The 12,122-nt window shown below is 46.0% G+C and overlaps 1 protein-coding gene across 1 annotated transcript; it reads right to left on the reverse strand.

Moving 5' to 3' along the window:
• Window positions 1-1,420: 1,420 nt before the first annotated feature.
• tsen54 (TSEN54 tRNA splicing endonuclease subunit) lies at window positions 1,421-11,079 on the reverse strand. Its single transcript, XM_072442645.1, has 14 exons — window positions 11,007-11,079; window positions 10,063-10,221; window positions 9,768-9,831; window positions 7,569-7,652; window positions 6,718-6,816; window positions 6,583-6,635; window positions 5,274-5,372; window positions 4,146-4,211; window positions 3,882-4,060; window positions 3,386-3,588; window positions 2,871-3,006; window positions 2,695-2,755; window positions 2,424-2,537; window positions 1,421-1,725 (listed from the first exon to the last, which is right to left on the reverse strand). The coding sequence occupies exons 1-14, from the start codon at window positions 11,063-11,065 to the stop codon at window positions 1,575-1,577; spliced, it is 1,527 nt and encodes a 508-aa protein (XP_072298746.1). The 5' UTR covers window positions 11,066-11,079; the 3' UTR covers window positions 1,421-1,574.
• Between the last annotated feature and the right edge of the window lie 1,043 nt (window positions 11,080-12,122).

Raw genomic sequence — 12,122 nt, forward strand, 5'->3', positions numbered from 1 at the left:
ATAGAGCGCTGCGGGTCTTATAGAGCGCTGCGGGTCTTAGAGCGCTGCAGGTCTTAGAGCGCTGCAGGTCTTATAGAGCGCTGCGGGTCTTATAGAGCGCTGCGGGTCTTAGAGCGCTGCAGGTCTTAGAGCGCTGCAGGTCTTATAGAGCGCTGCGGGTCTTATAGAGCGCTGCGGGTCTTAGAGCGCTGCAGGTCTTAGAGCGCTGCAGGTCTTATAGAGCGCTGCAGGTCTTATAGAGCGCTGCAGGTCTTATAGAGCGCTGCAGGTCTTATAGAGCGCTGCGGGTCTTAGAGCGCTGCAGGTCTTATAGAGCGCTGCGGGTCTTATAGAGCTCTGCGGGTCTTAGAGCGCTGCAGGTCTTATAGAGCGCTGCGGGTCTTAGAGCGCTGCGGGTCTTATAGAGCGCTGCGGGTCTTAGAGCGCTGCAGGTCTTAGAGCGCTGCAGGTCTTAGAGCGCTGCAGGTCTTATAGAGCGCTGCAGGTCTTATAGAGCGCTGCAGGTCTTATAGAGCGCTGCGGGTCTTAGAGCGCTGCAGGTCTTAGAGCGCTGCGGGTCTTATAGAGCGCTGCGGGTCTTATAGAGCGCTGCGGGTCTTAGAGCGCTGCGGGTCTTATAGAGCGCTGCGGGTCTTAGAGCGCTGCAGGTCTTAGAGCGCTGCAGGTCTTATAGAGCGCTGCGGGTCTTAGAGCGCTACGGGTCTTATAGAGCGCTGCGGGTCTTAGAGCGCTGCAGGTCTTAGAGCGCTGCAGGTCTTATAGAGCGCTGCAGGTCTTATAGAGCGCTGCAGGTCTTATAGAGCGCTGCAGGTCTTATAGAGCGCTGCGGGTCTTAGAGCGCTGCAGGTCTTATAGAGCGCTGCGGGTCTTATAGAGCTCTGCGGGTCTTAGAGCGCTGCAGGTCTTATAGAGCGCTGCGGGTCTTAGAGCGCTGCGGGTCTTATAGAGCGCTGCGGGTCTTAGAGCGCTGCAGGTCTTATAGAGCGCTGCGGGTCTTAGAGCGCTGCGGGTCTTATAGAGCGCTGCGGGTCTTAGAGCGCTGCAGGTCTTAGAGCGCTGCAGGTCTTATAGAGCGCTGCGGGTCTTAGAGCGCTGCAGGTCTTATAGAGCGCTGCGGGTCTTATAGAGCTCTGCGGGTCTTAGAGCGCTGCAGGTCTTATAGAGCTCTGCGGGTCTTAGAGCGCTGCAGGTCTTATAGAGCGCTGCGGGTCTTAGAGCGCTGCGGGTCTTATAGAGCGCTGCGGGTCTTAGAGCGCTGCAGGTCTTAGAGCGCTGCAGGTCTTAGAGCGCTGCAGGTCTTATAGAGCGCTGCAGGTCTTATAGAGCGCTGCAGGTCTTATAGAGCGCTGCGGGTCTAAACTAGAAAATGAAAGATGAAATGTCAGTTTTCAAATAGTTTTGTTTTTTATTTAAAATCAGACGTGAACAAAGTGGATTGTATCAAACACAGATTAACTTTCTTTCTTCTTTAAGTTTCTTTTCTTTTGGACGTTTAGATCTTGTAAGTGATTTGCGAGTGTAGAAAGTCCCTGAGCCGGTGGAAGCAGTGACGGTTAGAGTCGTCATCGTCGTCGTCATGGGAACACGTCTTTGGGGATGTGAAAGTCCTTAAACGTGTAAAAGGAAATGTCCCCATGGTCGACGGCGGCGAAGACCAGCGCCACCTCTGGACACTGAGAGCACAGCTGCTTCAGGACGGTCAAGTCTGGGACGGGCCCGTCGAAACTGGACACAGGACAAAAGAATGTTCCACAGTGCGGCATTATCTGTGTCCGGACGCTTCAAAGACATAAAGTTATAATATAGTGTTCCACCCACTTATTACAGGAAGAGACGGCATTAATCTAAGACCTAAATATTTATTCAACACATTTAATGCATGTTTCCTTTGGAGTCACATTTGTTTCCTTGACAACCGCGACGACAGGCGACAACAAAGAATAGTTTTGGTGATATGCTGACAGCCTCATCGCGCTCTGACTGCCTCATCGCGCCCCGACCGCCTCATCGCGCTCCGACCGCCTCATCACGCCCCGACCGCCTCATCGCGCTTCGACCTCCTCATCGCGCTCCGACCGCCTCATCGCTCCGACCACCTCATCGCTCTGACCGTCTCCGCCTCATCGCTCTGACCGTCTCCGCCTCATCGCTCCGACCGCCTCATCGCGCTTCGACCTCCTCATCGCGCTCCGACCGCCTCATCGCTCCGACCACCTCATCGCTCTGACCGTCTCCGCCTCATCGCTCTGACCGTCTCCGCCTCATCGCTCCGACCGCCTCATCGCGCTTCGACCTCCTCATCGCGCTCCGACCGCCTCATCGCTCCGACCGCCTCATCGCTCCGACCGCCTCATCGCTCCGACCACCTCATCGCTCTGACCGTCTCCGCCGTCTCGTCAGTGACAGGTGTAATCTTAAATCACCTGCACACCACCATCTGCGCGTACGGCCGACCTGGACTGCTCTTCTTAAAGCCAGACGCCGCGTCGGGCTGAAACACACTGAAGCTGATGCTCCAGCCGTCCAGAGGCTTCAACCTGAAACCCAAAACACACGGATCAAACTGAAACACAAACACGGAACGGGGAGGTCGGGGGAACTCGGGGGGTCACGCTTCAGTGAAGATCAGCCTGACCCAGAAAAGTGACACAGTGCACCTTTAAGTTGACTCTTATGACAGAAGCAGATGTTTACCCTGAAGCTCCTTCCAGTAACGAGGTGGGTTTAATGATGCTGATTCTGTCCAGCAGCTCCTCTGGGACAAAACCACACACAAAGCAGAGTTAAAGTCAGTTTAGTTTCAGTTTAGTCCAGCTCCAGTTTAAAGTAGAATGTATGTTTCTGTCTGAACACTGCCTCCTGCGTCTCACCGTGGCTTATGGCCTGTCTGGGGTCGTGTAAAGGCGTGACCTCTCTGCCCCACAGGTGACCCGGACGACCTCTGACCTCCGACCCCCGTCTGGTCATCAGCGTGTGATACTCTGACCAGCTCCTGCAGCGCCGCACCTGCACAGGCAGAACACAGTCTGTTCATCTGAACAGTCCAGGCTCTTCACACCCTCAGTCACAATGAGTTGCCGTAGTAACAAGCGTCCAAGATGATCTTTTGTCTTCAGGAACAGTGTTCATCTGCAGCAGCCTGTGGCCAGTGGCTCTGAACACGGGGGGCGTCCACTTTACCCCGTGACCTTTAGTTGAGTGTCCAGCACATCACACAATATAAAAGCCTTTAAATAATGAAGACCAAAGTAAAAGTGTTCATAGTCGAGGAGTTTCAAAGAGTTTTTGTACTAACCTCACCAGTATTGGATCGGTATCGGATCATTAGCGTGATATTTGCCATAGTATTGCTTGGTATCAGTGGACTGAATGAAGGATACTCCACCTGTGGGTCCCGGTTCACGTCGGCCCATCGTCTGTTTGCTTGTTCCTCTCTCTGTCGGTCTTTAGGGGACATGAAGACCTCTTTCAGGTTTATCCTCCGCCTCCAGGGGGCGATGTCACACGGACCCACGGCCACGGCCCCGGGAAGAAGAGACGGGTCAGGAGCGGCCAACAAGACCACCTCATCAGGCCCACGCCGGAAGGCTGCGCAAAAAGTACAACTACCATCAAAACAGTGACTATAGTGAATGTATGAGAGTTAAAAGTATCTCGCTTATGTCCTGCTTATGTCCTGCTTTAGTCCCGCTTTAGTCCCGCTTTAGACCCGCTTTAGACCCGCTTTAGTCCCGCTTTAGACCCGCTTTAGACCCGCTTTAGACCCGCTTTAGTCCCGCTTTAGACCCGCTTTAGACCCGCTTTAGACCTGCTTTAGTCCCGCTTTAGACCCGCTTTAGACCCGCTTTAGTCCCGCTTTAGACCCGCTTTAGACTTCGTACTTGAGCCCACGTCGGGGAAGTGGATGGAGCTGAAGTCCCACTGTCGGGAGCCGGACGTGGAGCAGGATCCTGAGGTCGTCCCTGGCGTCCACCACAACCCTTGTTTGACCTCTGACCTCCGGATCACTTCCTGTTCACAGCTGGGCTCCTCCTCCTTCGACTCCTCCTCCCTGTGACAGCTTAAGACACAAAAACACGACACTCTCAGCACGTCGCAGTATGTCACAAACCGCTGTGGTTTTCATTTCCTCTAGTGAAACTCACGTGGGTCGTTCTTCAGGATCCACCTCCATTTGCACCGCTGCCGTTTCCTCCTGGGCGTGGCTCGGACTGCGCCGCAACGAAAATATTACAACTCAAACAATACGACTGATGAAAGAATGAGGACGACAAAGGAAGATGCCAGAACAAAGGCCACAAAAGACACAAAACTCGTGATAAAGGGATATAAAAGAGCGGTCAATTAGTCGGTCGACGGTGTTTCAGTCGACTAATTATTTTATTTAGATGAATCGAGTTGACAAAAGGGGGAGGCGGCTGAAGATGTGTGCGTTCATCATGAGTTAACATACATAAATACACTGTTCTCTAGTACTTTTCTGTATAGATAGTTCTTGTGTGTGCAGTTGTCGTCTTGTGTGGTTTAGATCAAGTTTTGAGCCATTTCCCGTTTAATGCCACGGCCCCTTAAGTCCACTAATCAATCTTTAGTCGATTACGCCCCAAATCGTCTACATTTTCACGTAGAAACACAGCATTTGCACTAACCGTATTTTCCGGACTATAAGTCGTTTCATAGTTTTGGCCGGGGTGCGACTTATACTCCAGAGTGACTTATATGTGATATTATTTGTTATTTTCACACTGACAACCACAAGAGGGCGCTCTAGGCTCTAAGCGACGCAGAAGAAGAATCTGTACTTCCTCTACCTCTGGAGCTTGTGGAGTTGTTTAGAAGTGACACAGAGGAAGAAGAATTCAATGGATTTAGTGATTTGGGGTAAAACTGATGCTTTGGTAAACGTGTTAGCATGTTCTTTATGCTATAGTTATCTGAATAACTTTTCATATGTTATGTTAACATACCAGACACTTACCACAGTTCTGTCTGTGCCTCATGTAGCTGAAGGTGTTAGCGTTAGCATACGTACACCTATTCACCATGTTCTCTGTTATTATTTTAAACTGCATTTATAGATTAAATGTCTGTTCTTGGTCCTGGATTTTAAGCAAATAAATTTTCCCCAAAAATGTGACTTATATATGTTTTTCTTCTCTATTATGTATTTTTTGGCTGGTGTGACTCCGGAAAATATGGTACTTTTTCTGTCTAAATAGCCGGCAGAAAAGGCTTCGGTCTTATTGGGTCTGACCCTATCCGGAGCGCATTACCGTGGCGGCGTGGGGCTGCGTTTCCTCTTGTGTCCTCTCACCGCTCGCTCCCTGGACGCCGGCAGGTTCAGCTGATGGGCGTACGCCGTCGGCTTCGAACTGTGTGGAGGAAAAGAAACGGCTTCAGAGAGACGGGTTTGACTGAAACACCGCTCGCGTCATCGCGGTTAAAGGCGCACTCCCGCCGTGCGGCCTGATACAACACACACGTGTGTTTGCTTATTAGCGCGATGGATCACATCGCATCTAAGATAAAATAAGATAAGATATTCCTTTATTGTCCCACATGGGGAAATTTCATTGGTGCAACGCAGGAAGATACAGAGGTAGATACAGAAGAACAGATCACTTATAGGAAGTCTGAAAAACACTTTCAGTAGAAGATCTCCTATAAACAAAAACTCCCATAGACAAATAAATAAATACCATTGCATGTTATCACGACAGTAATTGCACATGAATATGTGTCACGACAGCACATAGATTGCACATGAATTTCACAGTAATTGCACATGAATTGCACATGAATTCCAACAGCAATTGCACATATGACAGAATTGCACATCAGTATTAGGTTAGGTCAGTATTGCGAGTGTTCAGGGCTAACAGTGTTTGTTATAAAGTCTCGTCTCCCGTAGATTTCTGTCTCTTCAGAGACAGCTCGAACTGTCTTTCTCCGTCCTAATTTTGTCCCGTACACTGAGGGAACTATATTATGATAGATCCATGCGATTAGACACAGGGAAACATGCTGCTCTTGTGGGGACGAGCCGACGTGGCTGCAGGTGAGCGGTAGGTGCGTTCTATGATTTATACGTGGCAGGACTAATCGGCCGTCCACGCCACGAGGAAATGAGACTCAGATTTGGGCAAAAAAAACGTCCATTCAACCTTTAAGATTCTGAAGCACATTTCACAGATTTAATTTCGGTGTAAAACGTTACTTTCTGGTTGTACAACGTTACTTCCTGGTTGTAAATTGGGCCGAAACAACTCTTGTTGTGACAGGAATAAAGACGTGACAAATACGAATACATGACAACAGCATTATTTAGTTGAATGAATGTTTTGAGGATCAGAAACGTGTGTGTTTAGGGCGTGGCTCTCTGGTGTGATGTCATCGGCTCTACTTCCTGTCATTTTCGACATATTTTTAAACACGTTTCTTCTCAAACCGTCACTCAATCGGCGTAAAACCCTCATCTATATTCACACCAGGTTTTACACTTTAAGACATGAAACAATCTCGATGTGTCCGAAGCGTTTGTTCATCAGCCAAATGATTCTGTTTCTGCGTCGCCGCGGTTACCTGGGGTGGAACCGGAGCACCACGTACCCGAGCCGCTTCAGGTGTCCGTAAACCTGAAGCACAAAACACTCTTCAGGTCCACAGCTCGTTCTGAACACTCTACGACACACGCTTCTCGCTCTGCGCTCGTCTTACCAGATACTGCTGGAACGTGATGGAGCTGGAGGACAGGAAGTGCTCGTACCCGTCCTGGATGGAGAAGGGCCGACCGCGGAAGAACACCTGCACGTTCCCCTGTCAGGACCAGCACAGTCCAAAGTTATTCACCGCACGCGACGCATCTTTATTGTTATTTATGAATCTGTCACTTTAAATCAAGTTTATTCAAGCTGTCCAAATCCACAACTTTAATGGAACTGGCAACCCTCCTGAGTAATCTGTCGGTGTAATCCCTCATTCGTCCAGGAGTGTTCCATTGTAGAAAAAGGTTCAGTTGTAGTCATCTGGACTCTCATCCTTGTGTTTACGTTTGGTAAATATGAGTAAATATATTTGAAGTAGAGCGGCAATCGTATTTTTATTTTTTATTATAATTTTTGTATTAATATATATTTCTTTTTATTATTATTTTGGGATATTTTTTGGTAAATCATATTTTTATCATAGTTTTCTAGACTACGCAGACTATAAAACACACACAAAGACAATTCTTTTATAACAAAACTGGCAATTTTGAATCAAAATCAACTATTTCTGACTTTCATCATTAATACATTTAATTCATAAACATTCTCCATCTAGAATCCTTGAGTTGACATAGTTCAACCTTTATTTGGTCAAAAATGTGTAAAATATGAATAAAGATTTGTTGTTTAATTGAAAACATAAAGGTATTGTCAGTTACAACTTTAATTTAAAAGTTTGCCAGTCTTTATTTCATCATATTGTTTCTTCCTCATACTTGGAAGTTTATGAACATTTCCATGTCGTATTCCAAGTTTTAACGTACAAAATATAAAAAGAATATAATTTTAAACATGACTCACACACTCCATCAGGAACAGAGCCTCTTCAGGGAGAAGATACTGTTTCCCATTGGCTGAAAAGCCCATCGTCTGCCAGAACTTCCCCTTTAACACAATGTAAACACAACGTAAACTTCCCCTTTAACATAACGTAAACACAACGTAAACACGCACGTAAACGTCCCCTTTAACACAACTTAAACACGACGTAAACACAACGTAAACTTCCCTTTTAAAACAACGTAAACACACACGTAAACACAACGTAAACTTCCCCTTTAACGCAACGTAAACACACGTAAACACGACGTAAACACAACGTAAACACAACGTAAACACAACGTAAACGTGACATAAACACAACATGAACACGACATAAACACAGCCTAAACATACAACGTAAACACACCGTAAACACGCACGTAAACACGACATTAACACGACGTCAACACTAGGGATGCATACCTAAACCCACGTTCAGGTTCAAGTCCGGATTCAAATCCAGAGGTTTAGGTTCAGGTCCGGACCTTATGAGTCCGGCTGAACTCATAGCATTTTTGCATAATGTTATAACAGCGTAACACAAGCTACTTGGCTAAATTAAGTTGAAGACACATGAACAAGGATGACTATCAAACACAAGGTTTAACTGCAGATTGAAAATAACTCAATTTATCTCGTTTATTCACTGTTTATTTACAGAAGTTACAACTTACAAATCACAAGCTACTAGCTAGCTAACACACATTCATGTGTTTTACTAGAGGAACAACTTCCGAACAAGAGCAAGTTGAGTATTGGTATTGGGGCAGCTGTTTCAGCTAATACTATGTTTGTCAAGTCAAGTGTGTTACTGGTTTGACTGGGCTGGCCCCCACACTTGAAGTTTAATGCCTTTAGATACATTTCCACTCTTTAATTTTGCAGATCCATTGGCATCAAAGTCAGATAAAAACCTTCAAAAACTAGCATAACAGTCAACTAGAACCACTATAAATCAATCAACTTAGCAGTATCAAAAATAGAACATGAAAATATTTTACACTACACACAATACATCATATTAACAGCATCAAACACAAGACCATATTTAACAACTGTAGAATACAAAATACTATTACAAAATATAAGCTCAAATTAATGAATCCAGCAATTAAACAATATTACTTTGACTTAGTATTTACTTAGATGCATAAATATGTATATTGCACATTAACCCGCCTAAATAAATGCTACATCATACCACAACATAATAGTTATTTTATTCATATTGTAGCGACCCTAGTCTCCCTGGTGAGTGTGTGTGGTCTCTGAGGAGGAGCTAAGAGCGGGCTCAGGAGACGAGGTGGATTTTGATGTTCCTGTTCCATCACCGTGGTTATGGCCAACAGTAACCAACTCTGTTTAAGAAATAAAGTGACAACTTGTGAGCACTAAACCAGCATTACTAGCCTGAGCGAGAAGTTACAATATTTACACCCAAACCAACCACCCGCTCCTTTAACAAGCGGCACAAGCGGCGACGTACGCGGCGGCTTAAAACGGTTCAAATAAAGTCAGTGATCTTACAGCTGCCTCAATGTTCGGTCTCTCGCGTCTTTAAACTCATTGCGCCGGCTTCAACTTCTGCCGCGGGGAAGACGCGTGCGTCGTTGATGGCTCCGGGCGTGCCATTGACAGCGATGTCAGAGTTTACGTCTATTCTAGCGCGAATTTCGCGATCTATGGAAGGTTTCAGATGGTTTTGATTCTAGAACGTAAAGGATATAGAATGATAGTGGAGAGTCCAGAACCAAATCACCTGGGTTTCGTTTTTTTTGGACCTGAACCGAAACGTTTTTACAAGTCTGGATCCGGTCCTGCGGAACGGTACGCATCCCTAGTCAACACACATGTCAACACACACGTCAACACAGAAGACAACACACGTCCACACACACGTAAACGCGGCATAAACGCGACGTAAACACGACGTTAACACAACGTAAACAAAAACGGAAACGCAAAGTAGACGCAACATAAACACACCGTAAACACACACGTAAAGACACGTAATCACACACGTAAACACGACGTTAACACAATGTAAACACAGCGTAAACGTAAACACACACGTAAACACACGTAAACACACCGTAAACACAGCGTAAACACACACGTAAACACAACGTAACGTCACGACGAGTTCGCTTTGATCTCAGCGTCGGGGGCGACACTCACAGCCGGTGTTTGGAGCTCGATCATCTGCTCTTCGGGAATCCACACGCCCTTCACTAAACTCCCCCTGGTGGACACAAACAGAAGCTCGTTTCAGTTCATACAGAAACATATTCAAACCGTGGGCACAAACGGCACAAACGGCCTTAGGGCAGAAGTGGGAGACCAGACTGACAGTGTCGTTTTGAAGATGCTAATCGCGCTGCTAATCAATATTCGCTCTGTTGTTCAGCTGAATATATCTGAATATATTTATAACGGGACAGAACCTGCGGATACATTATATTTTCCTACTCACAGCCGTTCAACTCTCTCTTCTGAAACTAACGTCCAGTGCTCGGTCAGCGCCTGCTCCAGTTTCTGCTTCTGCTCCTCGGAACCGTCCGGGATGAAGTCCTTTTGTCCTCTCACTGGGATCTTGTGACTGCGAGAACGAGCGGCGAACAGCTCGGACGGACTGAAAGAGAAAGAACGACATCATAATGCTACAGTCCAGCTGCAGTGACCGCTCTGACCGCTGGACACAACGGACACGTCTCCACCGCGTCATCCACAGGCTGAAACTGTCATTCAAGTAAATCATGTTACAACAAAAAGAGCTGATTAAAAATGTAAATTAAAAAGTTACAATTAACTTTAAATGATATGAGATGTCAACGGACACATCCTTTTTATTTTTACATAAGCTATTAGGTTTGTAAACTGGCATATTCCTCATAAATACAACAGAGTATAAGTGGTTAGACTATAACAAACAATCACAATAGAAATCATCTCTGACTAGTTGACCACAAAAACAATTGTTAATTGCAGCTCTGAATCTGCTGTTTTAGGTTTCACTTTTGTTTTCTGATAAGACGTGTTCTCCTGGTTCAGTTGTTTCATAACGAGAGCAGTAAATGTGTTTGTAAAGTTCTGAGTTTGTAAAGTTCCGTGTTTGTAAAGTTCCGTGTTTGTAAAGCTCTGTGTTTGTAAAGGTGTATTTGTAAAGTTCTGTGTTTGTAAAGCTCTGTGTTTGTAAAGCTCTGTGTTTGTAAAGTTCTGTTTGTAAAGAAACCACCGTGTTAGCCACATCTCTGCTAAAAACACAGCTAACGTTAGCTCCATTGGGGCTACCTGTCATATACCGTCATTTTAACACAATTCAAAAAGCGAAAATCACGACTAAAACATCTGAACGCGTGAAGAACGTGAGTGTGGAACAGGTCCGGTCACTAAAGAACTAAAAGGTTCTGATCTTACGTGAGAACTTCACTGTAGAAGTTTGGTTTGGTTTGACTGCTCGTGTTTTGGTCCGCCATCTTGGAACGGTCTGCGCAGCGATGATGACTTCCGGGTCCTAAAGCCAGACGAGTTCAGAGTCAGACCGCGACGGTTTAGACCTGGGGTGTCCAGACTGTGGCCTGGGGGCCGAATGACCAACTTTTGTTGGCCCTCAGCCTTCCTGCTAAGTGGGTCCAAACATATACTTTTACGGTGACATAGTGGCAAAGGCGGTTAGCGCTCTTGCCCCCCAAGAAGGAGATCATGGGTTTGATTCCCGGACCAACATCAGCGTCTGCATGTCCTGTCATGTTTATGTGATATTAAAGGCGCAATGGACGATTTTTCGGCGATTTGAGAACGCAGGCGGAAGTGCGCATGCACACTCCCCCATGCGGACTGACACACATAAACGTTTGTTTATTAGCGCGACGGATCGCATCGCATCTCTTGTCTCCTGTAGATTTCCGTCTACTTCAGTGTCAGCTCGAACAGTCTTTCTCTGTCTTCATTTTGCCCCGTACACTGAGAGAACTATATTATGGTAGATCAATACGCTTAGACACGCGGAAAATGTGGGACGAGCCGCACACGGCTGCAGGTGAGCAGTAGGTGCGTTTTATGATTGATACGTGGCAGGACTAATCGGCCGTCCACGCCACGAGGAAATAAGACTCAGATTTATGCCAAAAAAATCGTCCATTCAACCTTTAACCTAATATTAATCTTCCAAGTCTTACTAAAGGTGAAGACTGTTTAGACTGGACAAACTATACAAAATATTTATTTGAACAAAAGCTGCAAGAGGTGGACTGGCAGGAGGTAACAAATTGCAATGCTATAGATGAAGCTTGGTTAATTTTTAAATGTAAATTCATGGCTGTAATTGACAACATTGCCCCCATGCGGTATATGCGAGTTAAGCAAAATACCGATCCCTGGTTAACAGGGGAAATTCTACATTGCATCCATGAAAGAGACCATTGTTATGGTAAATTCAAAAAGACCAAAGATCACAGTTGGTTTGAAAAATACATTTATCTTCGAAATCAGGTCCAATATAAAATAAAAACAGCCCAATCTGAATATATTGCA

The sequence above is a fragment of the Eucyclogobius newberryi genome, unplaced genomic scaffold (genome assembly GCF_026437365.1).
Source record: "Eucyclogobius newberryi isolate DKJ021-1_F unplaced genomic scaffold, fEucNew1.0.hap1 SCAF_13, whole genome shotgun sequence".
Classification (NCBI taxonomy): Eukaryota; Metazoa; Chordata; class Actinopteri; order Gobiiformes; family Gobiidae; genus Eucyclogobius; species Eucyclogobius newberryi.